The 26,745-nt window shown below is 36.1% G+C and overlaps 1 protein-coding gene across 2 annotated transcripts in view; it reads right to left on the bottom strand.

Annotated features, from left to right (window-relative positions):
- The window catches only part of rassf6 (Ras association domain family member 6), a 28,267-nt gene extending 1,938 nt beyond the window's left edge, over positions 1-26,329 (bottom strand). Inside the window, exons 1-9 of one of the 2 annotated variants that reach the window (XM_012959542.3) lie at positions 26,102-26,329; positions 24,718-24,783; positions 22,038-22,129; positions 12,990-13,068; positions 9,143-9,291; positions 8,555-8,652; positions 6,608-6,795; positions 1,507-1,608; positions 496-547 (exon numbers count right to left, since the gene is read on the bottom strand). In XM_012959542.3, coding sequence (XP_012814996.1) covers positions 496-547; positions 1,507-1,608; positions 6,608-6,795; positions 8,555-8,652; positions 9,143-9,291; positions 12,990-13,068; positions 22,038-22,099 — 730 coding nt within the window. In that variant the 5' untranslated portion in view covers positions 22,100-22,129; positions 24,718-24,783; positions 26,102-26,329. 2 annotated transcript variants of the gene reach the window in all.
- Positions 26,330-26,745: the final 416 nt, after the last annotated feature.

Raw genomic sequence — 26,745 nt, 5'->3', positions numbered from 1 at the left:
TTTTACATTTGAAATTATATTTCTCAGTTAATTGGCATTAGTTATCAAAATCTGGAGTAGATTAGAATATTACCCTTATTAAATATTTAATATTAACATTTACAGTAAATAGGACTGAAGGTAAAGATGAGTAATTCAAAAGTGCCTTTCTCACATGGTATCTAAAGTGCTTTATGGCAAGCTAGGCACTATTCTCTAGATATACTGCACATTATTCATTGTAGAAGCCGGTTTACAGTATGAATAGTATCCAGTACTACAATTTTACAATCTTAATTTCTACAGATGAGTATTATATATACAATATGTGAGCTGTGTATATAAATAGGTCTGTATATGTACATGAACATAAATATATACGTACACAAGGCTTTTGTGTTTCTGATTTTTTATTTGCCTAGATTAACTATGTATATAACTATATTAACTATGTATATAGTTAATATATAGTATAGTCAGGCTTTAGCAACACACAGCCATGAGATTATTACTTACCGCCTGTAGCATGAATAATATATAGTGCAAATTCACTTGGACTTGTTTCAACCTGTAAAAAAATAATAGCAACAAAATTTTGAGAGATACACAGTAATTTAGTGGAATTTGGCAACTACTTTTCCCCCACAATAAAAAGGTGGAGTAAAAATGCAACTGTTCCCTTATTCATTTTTGCCCTTGAACTATACTTATTTTCAAATTTGCAACATTCTGACATTAAAAGGGTAAGTAGACAGGTTACTACAGTTTGGCAGACCACAACTCACAAGTTCTATAAAGGCACATGCTGTGAAGGGTACTCAGTATTTTAATAATATAGCTCATTGTATTTTTAGTATGAAAAAACAGGCAAAGGCAAATGCTCTTTTCATTCAAAACTGCCTTGCTGGGAAGGATAAAGACACAACATCTGATGGGTGATTTTAATCAAATCCTTATTTCTGTGTATTTAACACATATTTAAAAGTTAGATGTAAAGAATGTAGTATAAAGATCCTGCGCAACAACTAAAAATAAAAATAACTCCTCAGGATGACTTTTAATAACCAATATATTTTACAATTGGGGGTACATTGTCCTTTATATATGAGACTTTTCATTCAGAATTAAAAGACTATTTTTTAGAATTGGCAATAACTATAGGGCAGCAATACGTTACAGGAAATTCTAGGTGATAAGAGCAAGTCACTATGATTTACATTTTTTTTTATAACTGCCCTTGAGTCAAATGAAGACCAGGCCACTCTGCAATGCCTATATTCATTTACAAGCATGACAGGTAACACAATATCCTTAGCCTGTCAGTTGTTAGTTCTAAACAAGACATATTATTTTTATTATAGGGTTTAACTTAATACACTATATGAATGATTAGCTCTAGATAAAATCTATAGATTTGCTTAAATGTTTACCATTCACGAGCCATTCAAGTGATTGTGTAAAAACCCCTCTCTAACAACAATACCCGAATGGACATTTTGAACCTGATATTAAATTACCATAACTTACCTTAAATTTATGTAGCAACTGTTTGATCACTTCTTCTGTTTTCATATTACTGTCTATCATGACTTTTGTTTGAGATCCAAAGGCTGGAGTGAAAATTGATGTCTGAAAAAGACATCCCAGAGTTAGTCATATTCGAAAATGTAAAACTTCAGAATTATAGTTACTTAGGTGATGGTAAGGCATTTGGTTCTTAAATAAATTGTAAAACTAAATATAATAATGTTGGGTTGAAAAACATACTGTTCTTCAACTTATTCTTCTGCTTTTTCTCATTATTAGCGCCCCCCATTTTCTAAACGCTACTCCCCCTACAGTTTTAGGGGTATAGAGGTACAACACACAAACTCTCCATACTTCTTCTAAATTTCATTGATTTATATTTAAATTGATGCCATTATTTAAGTATTAATTCCAGGGTTGTTAAACTTTCCAAAGTTAGTCACTGGGTATTTGTGGTTCAAAGGTTAAAAAAGTGGGAGGAGCCAACAACAGCCAGATTTCATTCAGTGACTTCACGCTTTTCAAACCAACAAACCAACAAGTTTGTTCTCAAACTTCCCTTTCTAGTTTTACACTAATGTGTAATTTTTTACCAGTAAAACTATAAGTTAAAACCACTGGTAATAATTTAATTTTAAAGGGTGGCAAAGATATAAAAAAGGTTTAGGCCACAACCCCAGAACACCCTGGCCCTGTACAGTTTACCATATCCTGCTATACCCTGACCATTCCCCTAACTCTGTTCATGCCTATATGCCAAAAACTAGAGTTCTCTATTTGAGAGTGAAGTTGAAAAGGTTTCAGACATTAATCATGAATGTCCATATTTTGCAATATATTTAAAAGACATGAAACGTGTCTGTGTGGGTTTCCTCCCACACTCCAAAAACATACAGGCAGGTTAATTGGCTCCTATTAATAATGTGCAAATGTGATAGGGACCTCAGATTGTAAGCTCCACTGGGCTGAAACTGATGTGAGTAATGTATAATCTCTGTAAATCTCAGCAGAAATGTCTTGGCTATATAAATACCAGGAAATAAGTATATGAAAGTACCGTATATACTCGAGTATAAGCCGATCCGAATATAAGCCGAGGTACCTAATTTTACCTAAGAAAACTGGAAAAACTTATTGACTCGAGTATAAGCCTAGGGTGGGAAATGCAACCGCTACTGCTTTTACTGCAAGGGAAAGTTTCAATAATCAAATAAATAACAGATAAATAAATAGATAACTTTAGGGAAAGAAAAATGCTACAGCAGCAGACAAAAGCAAGTTTAGGAACGCTAAGGAAGCTGCCATACTAATTATCAAGTACTTGGACCCCAGTGTACAAGTCCCACCACAGTACTACAATAGTAGTTACAAGCGCAAAATAATACTTGATGCTGGACTTAATACAAATGTAATTTTTGTAAATAACAAGTTATTGTACCAATTACTTACTCTGGCTCGTGTGCCGTTTACCAAGCCTTGGGGTAATGCAAATGTGAATGATATCACAAACTGTAGTTATGGGTAATACTTTCTTGCCCCAGGTACTGCCTTGCAAAGCCCTCTCCTTCTGCATCTTCTGCTCTGTCATCCTAATCACTTTCAAGGGTAACATCTCCAATTGCAGTCAATAAGTAGAGCAATACAATACATTTTAATTGTATATTTATTTTATATTCCTTGTTTTTTGCATTGGCAAGGTATTTATGTTTTGGAGCTGAGGTTTAGTAAGAAAGCTTTAGCCTTTATCTACACCCTGTACTCACAAAAGTTTTTTGAGACCTAATGCACTCTTAAATTACCTTGGCACCACTATCTGTATACAGCAAGACTTACCCATGGTGGGCCCTGGAGAGAATTGAAATGCCGGTGTGAATAATAAAATGCCTAAATAATATTTATTTACTTGTGTCCGTCCTTTGTCCTCCCTCCCTCCACTTGTGTCCCTCCTGCCGAAGCAGGATCTGAGGATGCAGGGCGCGGTGTGTGTCCGTGCACCGAAGCTGGTTTCCAGAATGCAAGGCGCCGTGTGCGCTTGTCACTTGTCAATTGTCAAATACTACACGCCGATATAGTATGTGACAATCGGTCCCTCCTGGCGAAGCAGGATCTGAGGATACAGGACGGCATCTGCACTGAAGAATGCACCTAGAATGCAAGGCGCCGTGTGCGAGCAGGTGTGTGTCTCCCTGCGCGCCGATATAGTATTTGACAATCGGTCCCTCCTGGCAAAGCACGAACTGAGGATACAAGGTCGCATATGCGTCCGTGACGCGCGTGCACACAGACAGATGGACGGACGTCCATTCACTTCGGCGAGAGTCGCCAGGCCAGGCACAAGTGGAGGGAGGTAGGTAGGGGGAAGGTATACTCGAGTATAAGCCGAGGGCTACTTTTTGAGCACATTTTTTGTGCTGAAAAACTCGGCTTATACTCGAGTATATACGGTATTAGGAAGGAGACAGGGCCCTCACGATGGTAATATGTAAGAATAAATGTAATACTAAAAGTATTTCCCTGACAAATAAATAGCATTGAATAGCAGCTTAGGCAAGGTGGATGCCCTAAAGGTTGCATCTTGACAAAGATTTATCCACCAAGTTAACCTTAGGCATCATTATCATGTTACCAAAAAACTATTTTGCTATTACTCCTTGAACATCTTCCGAATGGGTGAGGTATGAAAAAGAGAAACCAAGAACAAAAACAAATGAAACAGTACACCTATACACCTGCTCACAGTATTACAAACACGTAGCAACTTGTGATTTTAATTTTTAATGCATTATAGGAAAACTATATCCCCAAAAAAAGAAAGTCACTAAAAAAATAAATTGCATAAACCAGCTCATATGTAAAACTCTCATCTAAATAAACCATTTCCATATAAATGTACTTTTTTAGTAGTATTTGCCATTGGGTACTCCTAAATAAAAATGTACCTTTTTAAGAATTAAGGGCCACCCCCTGGGATCATAGGAACAAACAAACAAGTCAAGGCACACATACATGCTAGGCCACATCAGCCAATGGACAGAGTTCTGTCGTTTTCTCCCAGACTACTTCCTGTTACAGTTAGAGCTGCATTATTTCTGGTCATGTAATCTCTGAGGGAGCACACAGCCCATCACAAAATGGTGGCTCAAGAGAAAAGATGCAAAAGGGCAATATTAATTGATACAGATTTTAATTTGACAAGATTCTATAATAGGTCACTTAACAAAGTATAAACTAATTATTGGTTAAATATTCATTGGGGGTATAGTTTTCATTTAACAGTTTTAATAGTTCAGTTATTAACTCCATTTATTAATGGAATAGAAAGCCCAAAGAGCAGAAAATATGATCAGTTGGAGACATTTTAACCCACAATGAATCCTTCCTTCCCAGATAAAAGCATGCTTTAGGTCAGGGAAAACCAAAGGCAGTTCTTTCCAGGACTCAAGAAACTCCTGACTGGCAGACCATTTGTACTTTTTGCATTTGCATTCTGTGCGCTGGATATTTTCATTGTGTTCAGAAAACTGCAACTATAATTCAGAGAAATTTCCAAGGTGGAGCATTATAACATAATATGTACGTGTCTTGGGTGGAGGCATGTCAATGTATTGTTATACCTGCTTTTTCCTATAAGGGAGACAGAGGACTCCAGTAAACCCTTATAGTTTAACACCTGTAGCAGAGGGCTACATTCTTAAGATGTAAGTTCTCACAAGCAGAACCATCCCCCTACTGTCTAACACTTTCCAATTGTAACTGTTTAACTGTTACTCTGGGTAACCTTACTATCTAAATGCTTTAACCAACTTAAACCAACTTTGCTGCCACTTCACATCAGCTCTACAATTCATTCTCTATCAAGGCCTTCTATGTTCAAACCCTGTATCTTCTTTCCCCCTCATATTTTATTAATTTTAATTAAAGGAGAAGGAAAGGCTAAGTCACTTGGGGGTGCCAAAATGTTAGGCACCCCCAAGTGACTTAGATCGCTTACCTTTTACCCCGGGCTGGTGCCCCTGTACGAAGAGAACAGCACCAGCTCGGGGTAGCAGCAAGCGCTTCCTACTTCCTATTCGCATGCGCCGGCCCATGGATTTCGCCGGCAGAAGAAAAAGGAAGAAGGAAGCGCTCACTACAAGTACCCTGGGCTGGTGCTTTTTTCTCCTAACTGGGGCACCAGCCCAGGGACAAGGTAAGCGATCTAAGTCACTTGGGGGTGCCTAACATTTTGGCACCCCCAAGTGACTTAGCCTTTCCTTCTCCTTTAATGGTCTTGTTATATCCTTCATCGTTTTGCTATAAGGCCCAGTCTTTGCCGACTAAATGTGCCTTTGCTTTTATCGTCTTTTTTTATCTGTGTGAAAACAGCAGAATGCCAGGGGGAATTTAAACAGGAGAGAAGGTTATTGATAGAAGAGAAGAATTAAATAAAGCTTACAATTGAAGGGCAGACACAGACAGGAAATTTGGGGAAAAAAAATAAATAAAAGCTAAGGAAGAAGATAAATAAAGGTTTAGAAGGAAGATGAAAAGAAGGAAGAAAGTAGAAGTAGAAAAGAAGAGTGGGGGAACAAGCAGTAAAAGAGAAAGTAAAATAACAGCATATAAAAGAAAATAATGACAGATGATTTATGGAAGAACAGAGAAGGACAGCATTATAACATACACTGTAAATCACAAACCATTGTATCTTGAATAGTTTCTATCATCTGTTATACAAAATTAAAAGTCGGGAAACTGGGAAACTTAACAATAACAATAGTTACAAGTAGTTAAACCACTGAATCTAATAATCTTAACAGAAACCTCTGCTATAAATACATAAACAAAATCATTCTTCTGACAACATTGGCCAATATATTTAAAAAAAAAAAAAAAAAAACTAGGAACTTGCATGGTGTGTATACAACATGAACCTTAATGCACAAAAAAGAAATCATTAATTATTATCAGTAAATCAGAAAAAAACAATACAGTTGTTGTAAATGCACTAAAGTTATTCAAACTAATTTTACTTGATGAGAATATTTTATTTATTCCAAAATTCACTACTAATTTCTAGAAATATATTGGCCGAAATAAAAAAAATTACAAACTTTACTACCTTGTAGTTGTAAAAATGTCCATTTATGGAAAAACGGTGTTGCTGGTTTTCTCTGTTAGAAGTGTTTTGTTTCACCCTCTTCTTAACCAGTGCAGCATCACTCATTGTTCTGTACAGTGAAGGGGAATCCGGAGGGTCTTCTTTGAGTTTAGGTCTAAGCGTACTGCTGTCATAACTGTAAGTTAAGCCTTTTGAGAACAATTAGAAAAATTAGTGGAAAATACAATCTTGTTGCTATTATTAGATTCTATTCATTGTTGCTATCATAGAACTGCTTCCTGTAAGGCATTTCAGCCAGTACAGATGCATCAAACACAGATATATTCCCTATAAATATTAGCCTGTGCCCTATCAGCCTTTATTTGAAATCCAATATCCAAAAAGTTATTGTGGGTTTGTAGGCTGTACTCCTGTCGTACTACGATTTATTATTAGTCCACAACAGAATCAAGTTGCTGACAAACTTGAAATAACAGACTATGAACACAAGTATTTCCCACCCCAACATTTTCTTTGGTTGCATGTTCAGGCAGGAGGTTCGAAGTGGGCTGGCATCCACTAGGCTGCCTTAGGGATGCACCGAGTCCTGAAAAGCCCCTGCCCATACACATCTAGTGCTTGACAATTAGGCATTAATGTTATGTCAAAGACAGGTTTTGGTTCAAATGTTTATGTTCAATAAAGTTGTTGCTTACCCCCAACCATACAAGGGAAATTCTGGTCTTAGTGTAAACTTTCTATGCTGTCATTTTTGGGTAACTAAAGGGGGGTCAACTAAGTTTGCATTTCTTGAGGGCACCCCTTACTATATTAATCACACCTGCCACCCCACAGTATATGCTGGGGGACTGTGTGGCAAAGTGGTTGTACTGCCCCTTGGCAGTGTCAGGACCTGCCTGTACCAGAACTCTGGACTCTATGTTAGGCAGGTTCTGCATTACCTCACTGAGCCACTGGAGACCTTGGGCATCCAGCCCTGTACATTCTGTTAACCCCTCTTCTTTGCTTCTGTGTTTATGTTCACCTTCTCCTCCCTTAATTAGCCCAGGTGGTTGCAATCAGTCAATTAACAGGCTTTATAAGCCTGTCACAAGCAACCCCTGGTTGCTTGATTATTGAGCCTTTTACTTTCCAGTGACCTTACCTGCTTGTTCCAGTCCCTGTTCCTGCCTGACTCCTGCCCGCATACCTGCCTGATTCCGTTACCTTACCCTGTTCCACAACTCCTGTTCCTGACCTCTGTTTGATCTCCCGGTATTGACCTCGGCCTGATTATTGGACTCTCCCTGCCTTCAGCCTGCCTTTGACCACTGCCTGTTATTCCGGACCCTCCTTGTTTGCTGCCAGTCTAGACCCTCTGCCTGTTTTACGGATTTGTTTCGTCTTCTGCCTGCCTCTGACCACTGGCCTGTTGTAAGGACATCCATATTCTTTTACTCAATTTTCATTAATAAATCATGTTTCAGCAACATAACTTGTTTCCTGGCTATCCACAAGCGCAGTACCCCCTGTACCCATATTACACGGCATATAAGCTCCTACCTGCCAGCCACCCACCTGTGGCTGCGCCTGACAGGCAGTGAACATCTGTGTGGGATAATTGCCTGACCTGTGAGTGCACTTGTCAGTTCAGGTGATTTCCATTCAAGTAAATGAATGCACATTTTGAAGGCTCATGCCACACTATGCGTATGGTGTATAATTTTGGCAAGCCGAAAAATGCTTGCCGAATATACGCGCCATAGGCTCCTACCTGTGCCTGCACCCGAATGAATGGCATGATATCCGCCTAAAACCGCAAGACTTTTTCAAGATTAAATGCTAAGTGTTAAGCAGAAGAGGAAGGAGGAAACCTGCCTTATTGAGCTTACAATCTGAAAGGAGTGCTTTCAAAACAATATCCTAAAAAATGCAGTTTTATTTATTTAATAAAAGGTAAATATTTACCATTATTGCTCTCTGTATCTTCCTCTGAACTCACTTGAGTCTCTTCTAATTCACTAATGTGGTAAAGGTCATCAAATTCACCCCAGCGCATCATTCCACTGCAAAATTAAGCAAAATAATCATTTAATTATAAATATGTTCTTATAATCTAATACATTGGTACATATGTAAGTCCTGAACCTCTAAAGTTTCTAACAATTTTCAGGTTCACTGAGCATATAAGGGTTTCAGGACTTTTGCGTCAAAGCACATACAAAAAAGATCACTTAGCTACCATTGGTAGTTCAATTGGTGAATTAAGACTTTATTTTCCCTAGGCAGCACTCTCATTTAAGTTTGTATATACCAAACAGAAATCACTTTTAGTATGATATAGAGACTGACATCCCAGACTTTTTTTTTACCATTTACTCAAACATTGACTCCAATTTCTATAGATGAGCTGAGCTCTTTTCTGTCACTATGTACAAACAATAATCAGGGTGTCACATAAAAGTACACTATGAGACATTCTTCTAAATAACAGTTTCATTTTCAAACCCATTTCCCATTGTTTTTCTGGAATATAAAGCAATTTATTTAGAGTACCTTTTAGTTATACTTGAACCAATAACTTCTGGCAGCTGGATACATTCTGAAAAGGGAAATTTTTCATCTTGCATCTGGAATCTGATTGGCCGTTGTACTCCCCAAAATATTTCGATTAGTCCAAAAATAACGATTTTTCCATGTTCATCCTAAAAACATTGATGCTTGAAATGTGCTTTCTGAGAAACTTCAAGTTGACAGTCTTTATATATAGATCTGCTAAAGGTAAACCAACTGGGTTGCGCTGATTTTAAAGTGAAACATATTGTAACAGCACACAAGGGAATTTCAGATATTTTTGTCTCTTGTTTTAATTTTCCTCACTAAAAAGAGTTTTTATTATGTTTAGTTGCACAGACACAGTCAACTGTAATGCCATTTCCAGCCAAAAACACACCAACAACGTTTTAAAACTGCATCCACAATGCTAACTGTGGGTGCTATATGACCATGTTTTTAGCGGTGTCACAAGTAGCAACATCAACATACAAAATGTTTATTTGTACCATAGTCCTAAGAATGATGATATCACGGATATGTATCATTGCACAGAGTATTTTAGAATGGCTGGACCTGATGTATTATTTCATCCTTACTTCATGTTATTATTTTATGTACGGGAATATTTAAAGGAACAGTAACGCCAAAAAATAAAAGTGTATAAAAGTAACAAAAATATAATGTACTGATGCCCTGCACTGGAAAAATTTGTGTGTATACTTCAGAAAGTCTACTATAATTTATATAAATAAGCTGCTATTTAGCCATGGAGGCAGCCATTCAAAGGAGAAAAGGCACAGGCACATAGCAGATAACAGATAAAACACTATTGTATTCTACAGAACTTATCTGTTATCTGTTATGTAACCTGTGCCTTTTCTCCTTTTTTCCAGCTTGAATGGCTGCCCCCATGGCTACACAGCAGCTTATTATATAAATTATAGTAGTGTTACTGTAGCAAACACACCAGTTTTATCAGTGCAGGGCAACAGTGCATTATATTTTTATTACTTTAAAGCTCTTTCATTTTTTAGTGTTACTGTTCCTTTAATGCATGATAAGTCACAATGGACACTTTTCTGCTTAAAGGAACAGTAACACTAAAAAATGAAAGAGCTTTAAAGTAATAAAAATATAATGTAAAACTGGTGTGTTTGCTACAGTAACACTACTATAATTTATATAATAAGCTGCTGTGTAGCCACGGGGGCAGCCATTCAAGCTGGAAAAAAGGAGAAAAGGCACAGGTTACATAGCAGATAACAGATAAGTTCTGTAGAATACAATAGTGTTTTATCTGCTATGTGCCTGTGCCTTTTCTCCTTTGAATGGCTGCCTCCATGGCTACATAGCAGCTTATTTATATAAATTATAGTAGACTTTCTGAAGTAAACACACAACTTTTACCAGTGCAGGGCAGCAGCACATTATATTTTAGTTACTTTTATACAGTTTCATTTTTTGGTGTTACTGTTCCTTTAATAAGCCAATTCCTTGGTTTCCGAAACTGGTTTGTTACTGCAGCCCAGATCATTTGGCTCAGATCTATCCCAAATCAAAACCATTCTTGCATTTGAGAGTATATACACATAAAGGATAAATGTAATCACTGGAGTAAAGTGGATATATTTAAAAATAGGTGCTTACTACTGAATAAAACTGAATAAAAATGTGCTGTTTCAACCTTCTTACTATTGATGCCTACTGAGCAGAGCAGCAGCCAAGTACAAATGAGTAGTGGATTATTTGTTTTATAGTACTATAAGAACACTATTTTTCTACTGGGCCAGATTAAACAAAATGAGAAAAATGTATCTTATGGTTCATAAAGTGAAACCTCATGGACAAGTTTCAATTTTAGGAGAAAAAAAAAAATTCTTCTAATTCAATTTCGGTTTTCCCCCAAAGACTTCAATATAGTGTTCATGTGATAAAGTTTTTATGTGATAAACCTTTTTTTCACTTAATTGAATTTGGCCCATTGTCTGAAAATTAAAACCTTATCACATTTAAATGAATATTGAACCTCATGGTTAATAAGAAATTTAGGACAATCCCTCATGCTGGTTGTCCAACTTGTCTTAGGAAATATGTGGTTTTTTTTTAGGTTGCTATTGTAAAGCACAGTTGCTCATTTTTAACTGACTTTTTCACAGAATATGTTATTACCTTTGCTTGATAATTAATAAGCTAGCATAAACTCATGATGTACAAACATTGTGATATGTGATAAGTTAAGACTAAGAAAATTGGACATTCACATTATTTAAATGGTACTAATGCTGTTTTTCTTTTAACATTAGTAAGCAAAAGTAAATGTAAAAGTAGTAAAAGTAAATGTTTCCAATAGCCCAATGTGTGTTTTATTGTATAGTTCTAAGTACTCGCAGTTAAAACAAGTAATTGCACAGTATCTCCCAATTCTATATACTGATCCCAAATTAAAAATGGTTCTAGAACCAGGCTGTTGGTTTGTAGTTTAGAGAAACCATACTTTAAGACATATCATACTTTAAGACATTTCTTCTCCAAGTATGGTAACTGAGCATGGGTCTGAGAATTCTGTTTGGTTAAGAAACGCAAGTAAAGGTCCCCATACACGGGCCGATAGTAGCTGTCGATATCGGTCCCTTGGACCGATTCAGCAGCTTATCGGCCTGTGTAGGGGCACAAACGAGGGGCCTGCCGACTGATATCTGGCCTGAAATTGGCCAGATATCGATCGGCCAGGTTAGAAAATTCAGACTGCCCCATTGCTGTCAATATAATTCAATCCCCAATATTGCCCACCCGTAGGTGGGGATATCGGGTGAAGATCCGCTCGCTTGACGATCTCGCCAAACGAGCGAATCTCAACATGTATGGGGACCTTAAGGCCTTAAGTATGAATCTAAATGATATATGAAATGCTCATATCTTTCTGCTGGTGACAGATGCATTTAATCTGCTATGAAGTAAATATTTGAAATCAGACAGTACATCAATTGCACTTGGTGCAACATGCACTACATGGGATAAACATCTAGGAGCCTGATAAGGGAGCATTTAGCGGATATAAAAGGAGAAAGAGAAACAAACGTCTCATGACATTTATTATAACATCTGCTGTATCTTATGTCAGGGTCCAAGAGATCGAAAGGGTTCACCTGAAACCAAGAGGGGGGGATATTTTTTGTAATATGCTTAACATCAAGCTTTTTGGATCTTTAATTTGGGTACTCAAATCCCCTTAAGTATGAATTCTGAATTTGATGTACCATAATACCATTATTAGATCCCCCCCAGGAATGCTCCTTTGTCCTTTTACAAATTGTTTTTTTTGTACTATCCTTCTAATGAACATATATACCTTTCACTTTTATTAGCTTATTTATTTATTTATTGCATGTTACACTGTGAAACCATATGCACTTTTTTATATACTTGATATATATAGTTTCTAAAATAAAAGCACTTTAGGAAACTTTTGACTAGCTATATTCTACATTCTATTTTTTATATTTCATGTATATCTGTACATATGCATAATTATATCTACAGAAAAAAATGTAATGTCTCTTTAAGAGAATATCCTGTTTCTTAACAAGTTTTTTTCTATCTGTGTTTTTATTGTTTTTTTTATTGTGTGTATAAATAGCTTTTTCCTGTTGATCTTATTTAACCTATGATTAAGTGCTCTTGGAGCACAAAACACACAAGGCAATAGAGATGATGCTCAAATAAAGTTTTTATTTTTAACTTAATTTTACTCAGTTACCTTTGTGGTCTTTAAGAGCCTGTTCCTTATTTCTGTTCATAAAAAAAATCACGTTCCAAGTAACTCATAGAATGTAAATAGATTACTTACTTGGTGATAAGATATGTGCAGATTCTTTTGATCCTTAAAGTAACAGTTATATGTTTTCAATAAGGAGTCTAGCTGGCTTCTAAAATAAATGACACAATGATAATCAATTAAATTTTTAAGTACCAAGAATTAGCAATGTTTCTTATGCACAAAGAACCAAAGAAAAACAAAAAGTGAAAGAATACCTAAAATACAAAATATTTCCCAAAACTTTAACAAAAAAATCAGGCTGCGATCCACTGATATTGCTTTTAACTGAACCAGTATAATTACCCATAGTAATCAACGTTTTAGCTTTCTAACTTCTACTACAAGATAAGCTGACCATATACAAAAAAGATCTATTTGTTTGGCAAGGTCTCCAAAGAAGCAGATCTTTGCCCAACGTGGTCCTCTACATTCTGGCCTAAATCCAGCTGATCCAATTATTTGGCCCCCAGGCCAATGACTGGACCATAATGAGCACCAATACTCGATATATAGTTGGCTGATTTTTGCCCAGATACCTATCAGATAGGTCATCGGGAGGGTCCATACACAACAAGATAAGCTGCTGATTCATGTAAGGGCAGCTTTAGAGGATGAAATCAAAGATCTGATTGCTTTTGGTAATTATACTGGTGCAGTTTAGTATGCTTGTTAGTAAATGAGACCCTGTAGCTGTTGGTTGTTTTTCTAAGGGTGATGACACACGGAGCTACTAGTAGCAGCTACAAAAATAGACAATACTGATCATTTACTGATAATCGTCTCTATGTGTGTTTAGCAGAGGCAATTCTTAGTATTGTCTATGGCAGGGCATTATCTGGTGTTTAGTAGCCATGACAAGTAGCTGCTACTAAGTAGCTCAGTGTATCGTCACCCTAAAGCTTCTTCAAGAAGAGGAGACACGTATATATCAGAATGTACATTTTACACCAATGCATGGCTGCTAGTACCACTCCCCACAGAATTCATTTTAGTTTAGTTCTTTTCAAATCTAACAATAGGAATAATATGAATATGAAAATATATAACTGCAAATGTGGATGGAATTCTGCACTAAACTTTGTGCTATACTGTGCCTAGATGCTAAATCAGTACTAATGTGCATTACCATTCCTTTATACCCGGCACTGTTTTTATACAGTTACATGGTTGTCATCATGTTTAAATTTTTATGGGCCCACCCATATAAATTCAAAATGAGACAATGTCCTTTGATGCATAAGCCAATATAGCCCTAAAGAAAAATAGCACATTCTTTCCTAACAAATCAAATCTCTTTCAATACTAAGTTTATTGTATATTTCAATAAATTATTTTATAACTATCAAAGCATAATTACAACCTCTCTAGTTTAAGAAATCTGACAAATATATCAGCTTCATTTATAACTGTACCCAGACAAATCTCACTTTTATATATGTTGAAATGATTATTTATAACTTTACATTAACATTTTATATGGAACTATTCTATCAATATTAGTTCTTTGCATACTCTTTGTTCATTTTAATTTATTTTCTTCTCCCCGTTTCACTTATTCCTGTTGCCTCTTTTCCTACCTATATCCAGTATTGCAGGGAGTTTATTTTACATTCTCTGCAGTAATTTTACTCATAGAAAAAAAAAGTATACTTATTCTTTAAACAATCTCATTACTCGATTCATTTTTAAACTAAAATTGGACCCTTTTCCAGTACATTCTATAACATTATAGGGCATATTTATCAAAATGTGAGTTTAGAGTGTAATACATAAAACCTCACCCACATCCTATTCATTCCTATGGGATTTTTAGATGTGTATTTATCAATGGGTGAAAGTTAGAACTCACCTTTTGATAAATACACTTCTAAAAATTACATAGGAATGAATAGAATGTAGGTGAGTTTTCATGTATTAAGCGCTAAACTCACATTTTGATAAATGTGCCCCTATGTGTAGCAGTCACATTACAAACAAATATACTATAAATAAGTTTAGATACATGCACCAATTCAACTTCAAATATTTTTCAAGACAAATTGCATGTGTCTAATTTTGTTAATCTTAAACTTGCAGCCAGTAGACAAATGTGTAGACAAGGGCACAATTTCCCCAATCTGACCATTCAGCAGTCTCTTGAATACCTGGATCAGGAAGCCAATGTCTGTACATAAGTGCCTAAGGGACCGTCAACTGTATGGATTTGAAGGAATCAGAATTTGCATCATTCCAAGCAGATTCATCAAGAATGAGGAATTTTGGAATCAAAGATTTGGGCAGATGTCACACACGTGGTCAGGAATTTGATAAAACCTGCCTGTGAATATGTGAATCCAGCTGCAGTTAAGAAAGTAAGTACCCATATCTTTTATTTTGAAACAATATCAATATTTTAAATACATTAAAGGATATGGATGATATATGGATGACTTAATATGTTGTGTAAAATTTTTGATTATAGTTATAGAGGTCATTTACCTATCCAACCAGTATGCAAAATATAGGTTTATCTGCAGAATACACTACTATATTTTTCCAGTGATTTACAACAGAAAGCATAGCACTATGTTTAATACCCTCCATGGTGGGTAATGGGCAATACTTGGCATATTGAAAATATGTTTCAGAGCAACTCAGTTTCCAGTAAGGCTCGGTCAGTCAAAAAAAGTCAGTAAAAGAATTAAATCAAAGATTTTTACTACATTCCCATACTAAAAACGTACAAAAGGTGTCTAATTTCAGATACATAAATCTGTACTACAGGGTGGGCCATTTATATGGATACACCTTAACATAATGGGAATCCATTCCCATTATGTTAAGGTGTATCCATATAAATGGCCCACCCTGTAGTTTACACAGGCCACATCCAGCCAGAGATGTAAACCACAATCTTGTATGGCTGCAAATACTGTATGTTTGTTGTTATAATATATATATATACACACACACTAGAATATAGAGTTACTATATTTCTTTTGTTGTTATATATACACACTAGAGTTACAAGCTAGTATACCCGCTAAACCTGGAAATGTCATCCCTCTAATAAATGTAATACATCTATTTTTAAATTGTATTTACTGTTATTGCTAAACATCTAAAGCAAATATTAAATATGTCCACAAAAGGTTCTTTTCTTCTGTGTGTACATTATGAAAATATGCACTGTTGGTTGCACCAATAAGTAGTTTGAAAAACAGTGGTTCCGCTAGGCAGGATTATCCAAAATACAATTAGAAACTTCATAATAAATTCAAATTAAAACTCAAAACAATATATTTTTGAAAACTTTTACTGCCTTGAGCATGTTTGGCATTAAAATGAAAATACATTTATTGTAGATATAATAAAAACACACTAGATATGTTTATACTGAAAGTGCTTGCAACCTGCTCAGATGTTATGAAAAAGAATACAATGGCATGATGGTCTGAAAAGAACAAGGACTGCTACACCAGTGTTTATAGCCTCTGCTTATCATCGTCATGTTAATCATCCATCAAGCCCATCAGCCATGTTTAGACACCTGCATTGAATATTTATGTAAAGCAACTCTTGTGGGGTAATGAGACTAGTAAGAATAGTAATAATGATATAGTTTTCCTTTGAGGCGAGATTCACCACGAGTAAAAAAGCTCCCCATGTGCCATTTCTCTTAGAACATTAGTGTAAGTACAGAACATATCACGCATAGCTACTCTATATTGGTCTATAGTCTTTTCTTTGTCTATGTACAAACAATAGGGTTGAATCACTAAAGTGCGATAAGCATTATCGCATGCTTTTTTGCGTTAAAATTGACGCAAAAAAACCCACGCAATTCTCTAAAGTATTATCGAATGCGTTAAGTCGCATATCGCGTGCATTAAATAGTGCGCAACCAAATGTGTTAATTTTACCACATTACATTAATTCTCGCGCAGAAATAATACTAACACATGATTCACAAACACTTAGATGTGCTAAATATCGCATTAGTCTGTGCGAAAATTAACACCTACTTGGGGCAGGCGGTAAATATAGAAAAGTACAGTTCATGAGCTTTCAGCAACACAATATGGACTTTGCAGTGTGATTTTTTAAACTATGTGTTGGCCCTAGAGTGATGTAGCCTCCAGTTTGCAGGGAAATGGTAATTTTCAAAAAAAGTAGTTTTACGAACGTAATGGTGTGTATGGCTAATATGGCGTGCACGCAATAAGTAGCGCACGTGCGTTAATTAGAGCGTGCAACAAGTAGCACGCTGCTTTAATTAGCGCGTGTTGCATCAAATACCGCACAAAATAGTCTTCGCAACTTAAATAACGCAAACAGCATCGCGTCTAAATTAACGCAAATTTACTTTTAGTGAATCGTACATTAAGAGATGAAAAATAAGACATGATAAAATGTTTAACGCAGATTAGGGGCAGGTTTATCAAAATTTGTGCAAATAAAAACTTGTGAGACTTCTCTTCTCAAATGCTAGCTTATTTAAGAAAAAAAGCACAACAGAATATTCTCACACAAGTTTTGTCTCAGAAAAAAAGTTGTACACTGGCGAAATCACATTGTTTCATTCATCTTCAATGAACTGAAATGTTTTAATTACTGGGAAAATAAATAAATAAAGTTATTAGAGACCTCGCCAGCTTTTACTTGTCAAGTTTTTCATGCCTATTTTCTTTTATTACCAACTATTCATGGTTCTTAAGAATATTTGAGTTCAGTCGCATTCGCATTTTTTCTCTGCATTTGTTCTCGAATCATGAAAAAACAAACTCGAATTCTGATAAATCCCCATCGCCCTTTAAGGTAAGGAGATACAAATTACAAAAAAAAAAAAAATTACAGATACAAAAAACCCCAGGTCACACCCACGGTTTTGCAGAACCTGGAATGTCCCTTGAAGTTGTTGTCTTCAGGTTACATCAAACGGCTTTAGACAACAAAATATACAATAAGCATTTGGGTGAAACTAGAAATGCTTATGCTAATTTCACATAACCGCTCTGCTGATCTTGCAGAATAATTGGTATCTGGTGAAAATGACCCTAGCTCCTGTGACTAGAAGGTCCACTAGGGAAGGGACTGATGGGAATGATGAACAATCTCTGCATAGCATCGTGTAAACATATCAATCCTATATAAATAAAGGATGATAAATAAACAAATCACAGAAAGTGCAGAGAACTACCTTGTATAATGGTGGCATGCAAAGCTTGTAATTCACAAAGAATTTGCATAACAGATCTTGTAATCAACAAGGAAAGTAATTAACAACCTGATCGAATGTATGTGCAAGTACAGATGTACCAAGTCATTTTATAATAAACATTGCTACTTCTGTTTTTACTATGAAATTGATTTTATTTATTAAATGCTCATGGCACAAGGGCATATATTCCCCCTCTCTGTTGGAGATCAAAATGCAGCCAAAACAATTGTTACTTCTATCAAACTTTGACAGCTAGACTACGAAATTGCTAAGGTTCATGGCACTATGAAACTATGAAGATCAAAATGCCCTTTTCTGCAGACCCCCCTCCTCTTTTCTTTACTTAAATCAGGAACACAATGTTTAAGGCATTACCTTTTTCCAGTAGGTGGAAATTCATCCCAACTACATATTTATTATTATTGTTATTATTATTATTATTATTATTAGTTAGCGCCATCAATTTACGCAGCTTTACAGAATAGAATGGTACAAAAGACAGAACAGTTAACATGTACATATAAACAATTCACAAAAGTGGTTTGCAGTTACATTTGGATGAGGATCGGAGACACTAGGGGGGGGCCCTGCTCGCAAGAGCTTACATTCTAAAAGGAAGAGCTGAGACATAAGGTCAGGGTAACTAGCATGGCGTTAGAGTTCATGTAGGTGTGTAAAGTGACTTAATACCATTTAAAGGGGACCTGCCATCCACACTTAAAAAGCTGTATCAGTGAATTTACTATGCTCTGCGGCATCCAGCTGTTTGCATCCTGTTCAGCGTGTAGCTGTGCGCATGGGTGTCCTGCTCGTTGTGGTGCAATATGGGCACACAAAAAGTTGTGCATACACTGTGCACACTTTGGTGGTTCTGATGCATGTCGCACCAGTTGCAACACTAACCGCACCATCCTAGTGCACATCCCCAATGCATGTGCAAAGCCCTTTTAACCTTTTTACTGCCAGCCGTTTTGGTCAAAGCAGAATAGTTTTTGAACATTTTTCCCTGTTTCACTTTAGGGGCCTTTCCTCGGGGGGACTTTTAGTTTACCCAGGAAAACAATATATCGTTTTTTTCAGGACCTAAGCTTTCAAAATATGGTAGAATTTTTGTGTAATTCCAATTCTGTAACAAGATATAGGCTTCTAAATGTTTAAAAATGAAAAAAAAAAAATTCCATAATATAAACACACATACTAGAAACAAAAATTATTTTATGCACGAATATACAACTGATTTGGAAAGTCCCATGTCTCCTGAACGTGCCAATACCAAATATATATAGTTTAATGGAGATTTCTCACTTGTATAGGTCACAAACTCCCAGCAGTACACTACCAAATTTCCAAAGCACTGCTTCAGAAAGCTGCATAATTTAGATTTCAAGGACAAAAATTCCACTAACAGAAGGTTTATCCCAGAAAATTGTACATTTTTGGAAAGAACAGATTATGGGGAATCCAGAATAGGCACAACTGTCTGTCTACTCCAAACTATCAAGTTGCAATGCTTTCCTAAAGTTATTGGTTTTATCAAAATTTGTGAAATTTAAAAAAAAAAATCGCTTCAAAGCTTCCAGTCTATAGTATCTCCTACAGGTCATAAAGTAACCAAATAAAACACCCAAAAATATGAACACCAGGGGTTCACTGAACAGTTTGATGCCCAATATGTATAGGTTTACCTAAGTATGTGGCATGTAGGGGCCCCAATGTGAACATACCCCCATATGATCTATCATTTCTGTCATTTCAGCTCCAGCAAAATCCACGCATTTACATCATTTATGTGGGATAAAGCTAGTAAAAAGTACGCTCACCCCAGAAAGTCATATATTTTTGGAAAGTACACATTCCCCCAATTCTAAAATGGGTACCCGTGTCTTTCTACTCCAAAGTACCAAGCCGGAAAGCTTTTCTAAAGTTAACAATTTGTATGACATTTCCAAAAATCCCCTCAAAGCTTCCACTGCAGCATCTTATCTCCCACATAGTGTTAGGTACCAAGATAAAACACCCTAAATTTGAACGCCAGGGGTCCACTGAACAGTTTGATGCCCAATATGTATAGGTTTAACTAAATATTTGGCATGTAGGGGCCCCAATTGGAACATACCCCCATATGATCTATCATTTCAGCTCCTGCAAAATCAACACATTTACATCCTTTATGCTACAAAAAAGTACACTCACTCCAGAAAGCCATATATTTTTGGAAAGTACACATTCCCCTGAATCTATAATGGGTACACATTTCTTTTTGCTCCAAAGTACTAAGCCGTAAAGCTTTCCTAAGTTTGCAGATTTATATGACATTTCAGAAAATCGCATTAACAATGTTGCAATTTGCCGCATTTATCTCTCACAATTTCTTGATAAAGATCAGATAAAGGCAAATCACCCCAAATAGAAACACCTAAGGTCTACTGAACAGTTTGATGCCCAATATGCATAGATATACCAAAGTCTGCGGTATGTACTGACCCCAAAATGAAAATAGCGCATATGGATTTCTCACCTGCCAAATCAACTATTGCACACAGAGCCCCCTGTCAGTGTATTATGTGCAGTAACCCCCCCCCCCCTAACTATACAGAGACCCCCAGAAAACCATATATTTTTGGAAACACATTCTGATGAATTCAAAACAGATAAAGTTATTTTTGTACACAAAGTTACACATGGCAAAGCTATGCTAAAAACAGATTAGGAACACTTATACAGGGATAAAAATGCGATAAAACCTCAAAAAATTGTGCAAATCAGTGAAACAACAAAATAAGTCACACAACAGTGTAATTAGTGGTCAGAATATTTAATCCAATAGTCACGCTGTCAAAATAAACAGTTTTTAGGTAAAATAAACTAAAAACAAAGTGGTAAAATGAAAAAAAGACAAAAAACCAAAGTGTTTGGGTATGTGTACATGTGTAAAAGTTGTGTGACAATGTGTATATGAGTGTATATAAGTGTGAAAAATGAAAAAAAAAACCCCAAAAAAACAAACTGCTAAATTGTGCGCTGTGTGTATAAATGTGTGTAAGTGTGTGTGTGTGTAAGTGCAAAAATAAAATCAGCCTTACCTGTCCTGAAGATCAGATCGCTGCTTTGTCCTCCATGCTGCAGTCCAGTACCAGGAAGTAAGTGGGCCGGTACTGGGGGGAGGGAAGGAGGAAGCAGGAACAAGCGATGCGATCGTGTCTGCTGCTTGTAAGCCGGTCCTGCGACGATCGCTTGGCAGTAAAACGGTTAAGGACTCCAGGCTCAGCAATTCCTTGCTGAGTGATCTTTCAGCCGAGCTGAGTTACGAAGACTGTGTCTTCATATTGATCTTCTGGTTCCTGACCCTGCCTGTTTGACTCTGCTTGACCATGCTGCCTGTTGCCTACCTTCTCCCTGTTCTGATCTTGCCTTTGCCTTCTGATTTCACTTGTGTAAATATTGCCTGCTTGTTGCCAACTAATTGTCTGTTTGACCTTTGCCTGCGCATACCTTTGTCTTTTGACCACAAGACTGCCTGACATTTTGGCTTTCCTGCCTATTCTACTACATTACCCCTGTTTCCACTCTCAGCAGTGGAAGCTATAGGGAAGTGTCCCTCATCTGGGCTCCATTTTGCATACGTGATAGGAAGATAGCTCTTTAGAGAAACCCTTACAGGAAAAATTAACCCAAAAAACACCCCCAAATATAGTTAGAAATGTGGTGTTTTATATACTGAACTTACTGCACCAGCCTAAAGTTTTTGAATTTCTATAACAGGGGGTCACCATCTTGAATTTTGTTAAGACTTGTAAATGTAAAATTTTACATTCAACTTTTCTTTGATATTTCAAGGTAAACTTTTCCTTTAATATTAATAAATAAAAATCTCTTACCTGGTGATGAACTTTGTTTCATTTATGGCCATGGAACTCTTAAATGGAGACTGTTTGGCCATTTTAAGATGAAGTCCAGATCAGCTGCAGATCTAAAACAAGACTCAGCATCAATGGGACATTAGCATGCTAATTGTAAATCTAGTATACTATGCAATTTTTATAATTGTCTGGCCACTAAGGTCATGGGGTAATATGTTATAATAGATTTGTAAATCAACACAAATATAAAGATAAATAACTGTGATAAACAAAACAGTTTTGCTCTGCTGGGAAAAAAATGTGAAATAGTGAAATTTCACCAAATGCACTGGAGTTAATGGCTGCTATATATATATATATATATATATATATATATATATATATATTTTTTTTTTTTTTAATTTAATTTTATAATTGTTATACACATACAGATCACACACTATACCAGTAAACCGGTGCCACAGCTTGCATGAGTATTTAGCCTGTTGAACTATTCCACAATTTGTTGTGTTACAACCTGAAATTTAACTGAATTCAAATGGGATATACTTAGGGGCAGATTTATAAAAATGTGAGATTATCGCTCACCACAGAAAAATTCACTCCCTTTTTATTCATTTATATGGGATGGTTAGATGGTTACTTATCAATGGATAAAAGTTAGAGTTCACTATTTCATAAATACTTCAAAAAATGAACAGAAAGTTAGTGAATTTTTCTTTGGTGAGCTCAAATCTCACATTTTGACAAATCTACCCCTTAGTATTTTAAATTTGTATAGGTTAGTTGGAAGAGAAACGCACTAATTTCACATTTTTGTGTAGAAGCATCAACTCGCCCTAAGCGGCAGATTTATCAAAATGTGAAATTAGAGCTAACCACAAAAAAATTAACTCACTTTTCTATATATTCCATGGGTGTATTTATCAACAGGTGAAAGTTAGAGTTCATCATTTGATAAATATGCTTTTTAATATTCCTATAGGAATACAAAGTGGGTGAGTATATCTGTAGTAACTTCTAGGGGCACATTCATTAAAGCACGAATTCGAATCATGAAATACGATCATTTCTGATGATTGCAAAAGTCACGAAAATTCCGTTAGTTTGAATACAAAGATTTCATACTTATGATTCGAAAGTTCCGAAATTTTCATACTGAAACGATCGTTTGCGAATGGCGATCCAATAGTCACAAAATGTTTGTATCTGAATGATTGTAAAAGGCGGGAAAACCTTTCTGACTTTGAAATTTCAATGCATGATTTTGGAAGCCTCCCATAAAACTCAATGGCACTCAATGGAAATACGATTTTGTCACACAAATTGACGCAAAGTATGAAAAAATTGCGCAAATTAATGAAGATATCGCAGAAAATACGCAAAAGTTGTAAACTTTTGAAAAAATACCAATTTTTTGTAATAGGACCTGTCGCACTTTAATGAATGTGCCCCGTAATCTCACATTTTGAAAATCTGCCCCTAACTCTCTGCCAGAAGAGTTAATGGTATGTGTTATATCAAAGGCAAGAATCTTGATCTGGAATTTATTTAATCCAAAGTAGCCAGGCTGTGTAAATAAAAGTTAAAAAGGAAAGTACACATAGTAGGTAATACACAGCCTTACACATTTGTGCTTTGTTGCACTTCATAGTCATAGGCTTGCTCATGACTACCTGGAGCCTATAGTACACTGTTTTAGAACGCAGCTGTATGTGTGCCGCAGAAAACAACTAATTTGACCAACCAGCATGGTCTCTGGCCCACGTAATAAATAGGTGGAAACACCAAGGTAAAGGAAATGGAGTCAGGACATCCCCCAGTTGCATGTTTGCTTTCTATCTGCAAGGGTGGCACATATGTTATCCAGTCCCCTTTAAAGTTTAAAAAAGACTACATTTTGGTAGAAATTAGACTAAATGGCTGATTTATAATATGCTCTGGATAACATAGAACTGTTTGTGGTGTGTTCTAAATGTTGTACTTGCTTACAAATGATTTGTTGTAATTATGATTTTATCAATTGTCTTTGTATCCACAATTTTTGATGAGTTTGTCGTATTAAAGCAATATAAATTTTATTACACTAGTTAAGTAACAGAGAAGGAGGCCTCCACAAGTATAGTGGCTTTTATATGTCACAACTAAATTCAAGGGGTGAATACATGTTGGGTTTACCGGCAGTACATTAGGCTAAAAACCGAGCACAAAAACATTGTTACCAATAAGGGGATGTAAATCACCGGTGGGATGGCATACGTGGTGGCGCAATTTGCTGAAGTTGCCCTGAAAGGAAACTTCGGCAACTTCGGCAAATCGCAGCGCCATGTATGCCATCCCATCAGCAATTTCGGGGAGATTAGTTTCCCGCGACAAGGAATCTCCCCGTGTGTCACAGCCCTAAGGTGTAATTAGATTCCATAAGAAGCCATGAAACAAGGAAGGCTTTTGTTGATTTAGTTTGTTTATTGTTTATTCTTTTAATAAAAATGTAACACTCCAAACATTCTTTACTCCAATTTTAATTTAATCTACTTTTGTTAAAATGCATTTAGCATCTATGTTTGTAAAATATCCTCAGTGTTTAAACTGTATGAACGTATTGCAGCAATGAGCTGGATCCAACTGAAATCTTATCATTTGACTGAATGTTTAAGGCCTAATCAACTGGAATGTAGCTAGATATCACCTGGAGTACCTGGAAAATCATTTTGGTCAATGACTGCCTTTAGCTGTGGATGCGGCCCTTTTTCATAGCACATACCTTTAAAGATACAACAAATGGAACATTTGGAGATGGAGATGAATATGCATTAACATTTGCATGTCAAATGGTGTCTGTTGGTGCAAATGTTTTAGCTGTGTTCACATCTGCAGCTTGTTTGGTATTTGCATGTACATTTTTGTTGAGCAAAATTTTTTGCCTATTTTTATGATGGTAGGCAAATGAAAGTATTTGCTTTTCATCACTGCAAACATTATAATAAACTATAGCTTTCTGTAGCTTTCTTTATCCCTATGGTGCCTACAGGGAAAGAAAACCTTTGAAAAAACTCCTCATGGCCCAGTTGTGGGCAGTTGTTAATAAATTGAGGTTCAGAGCTGAGGGGAGCCCATTGTTGCATAGGCAAATGCTGTCCTGTAATCTACAATTTTTAAACATACATTTATAATGGTTTTATCTGTCAGTCTTCAAATTGCAATGCACATTTGTATGTAATGAAATGTTTGTTTGCGTCACAGAAATACTACCTTTATGTAAGCATTAATTCACCATACACAATAAAAATTACTACATTACCTTCTTAGACGTCTTCCACTGTATGACTGTATGATTTGAGAATCACTTAGCTTGTATTTCTATTATATCTGTATTTTCTAGTATATTCTACCTAGAATTCTTTCCAATTTATCCCAAAACACAGAGGCAGCAGGTGCCTTTCATACTACACATAAAACTACACATTAAGGTCAATGTTGCTTTCGAGAACGAAAGTAGAAAAAGCACCTTCTGTTTCTTGGTAACCTTCTATTGACTTCCTGGTCTGTATACACATAAGGCAGCCACAAGTTGGCCTTCCCCTTCGTTACAATATAATTAAACTCAAATATGTATCTGAAGCAAAATTGTAACTAAAAATATTTTAAGCGCTTAAATTATTAAGGCTCTGTTTAACCACTTCCTTAGTTCTTCACAGCAACTGTGGGAAGAGGAAAAGGTAATTTGGCAATTTTTCCTTCGCTGCTAACAATCATCTGTCCTTCATAATGAAAAATTCAAAAAGAAAAGTCAAACAAGAACAATTTTATGCAGCCTGTAGTTATTATTTAGTTAAACATTTCCTAAATTAAATCTTCAAGTAAGCCATGGAGCCAGCATGCTGATCCTTGCTTGCTTGCTTTAGCTTTGCTATCTGACTTCACTACACTACTATTTGTACAGCCCTGGTTAGTCATTCAACTTTCAGGTCATTTCATAAGGACAAATATGTGAAACAGCAAAGCACCAGCAGCAGTTAACTGAGATTTTTCAGTACTTGGTTAAAGTCACTATAGCCAAAAGCTACTTAAATCTCTCTTACCTTTGTTCTCCAGAGAAGCCAGGAATGCATTTTACTTTTCTCGCTGCATTGCCACCAAAACAACATGACAGTGCTGAACTGCCCTGCCTGTTCCCTCAGTTTATAAAAGACAAAGGGAAGTTAAACATTACTTATCCAGCCACAAAGTTGTTGGACACCTAAGCCACTCCTTTCTGCCTTCTGCCTCAGTGCATTTCGGGAGTGTTTACATGACAGCAGTTGACAGAAACACTCCCTTTTTCACATTAGCAGAGAGCACACCTGTGGATGGGGCGTTTCCTGTTGGTCTGAAAGGCAGGTCTTTAGCTACAGGGCATTGCAGCAGATAAAGGAACAGATCAGCGCAAAGAAAACCTTGCTAAGCTCATTACAGAGGGATGTTAAAACATTTATAACCCTAGGCTAATGAAGTTGAACAACTTTGAATTTCAGTGTGCATGCTAGCGAAGAATTGCATTCAGGTTTTTGAAAATAAAATAGAGTCTCTCTTATCTTTGGGGTACTTGTTAACTATTCACAAACTCATAAGCAGAATCTCTAGGCATTTTTATTTTTTATTTGATTTAACTATTTTAATAAACTTTGCAACCCACCTTAAAGGTCTTAAAGGACAAGGAAAGGCTAAGTCACTTGGGGGTGCCAAA

The sequence above is a fragment of the Xenopus tropicalis genome, chromosome 1 (genome assembly GCF_000004195.4).
Source record: "Xenopus tropicalis strain Nigerian chromosome 1, UCB_Xtro_10.0, whole genome shotgun sequence".
In the NCBI taxonomy this organism is placed as follows: domain Eukaryota; kingdom Metazoa; phylum Chordata; class Amphibia; order Anura; family Pipidae; genus Xenopus; species Xenopus tropicalis.
This window is presented reverse-complemented; position numbering and strand designations above follow the sequence as displayed.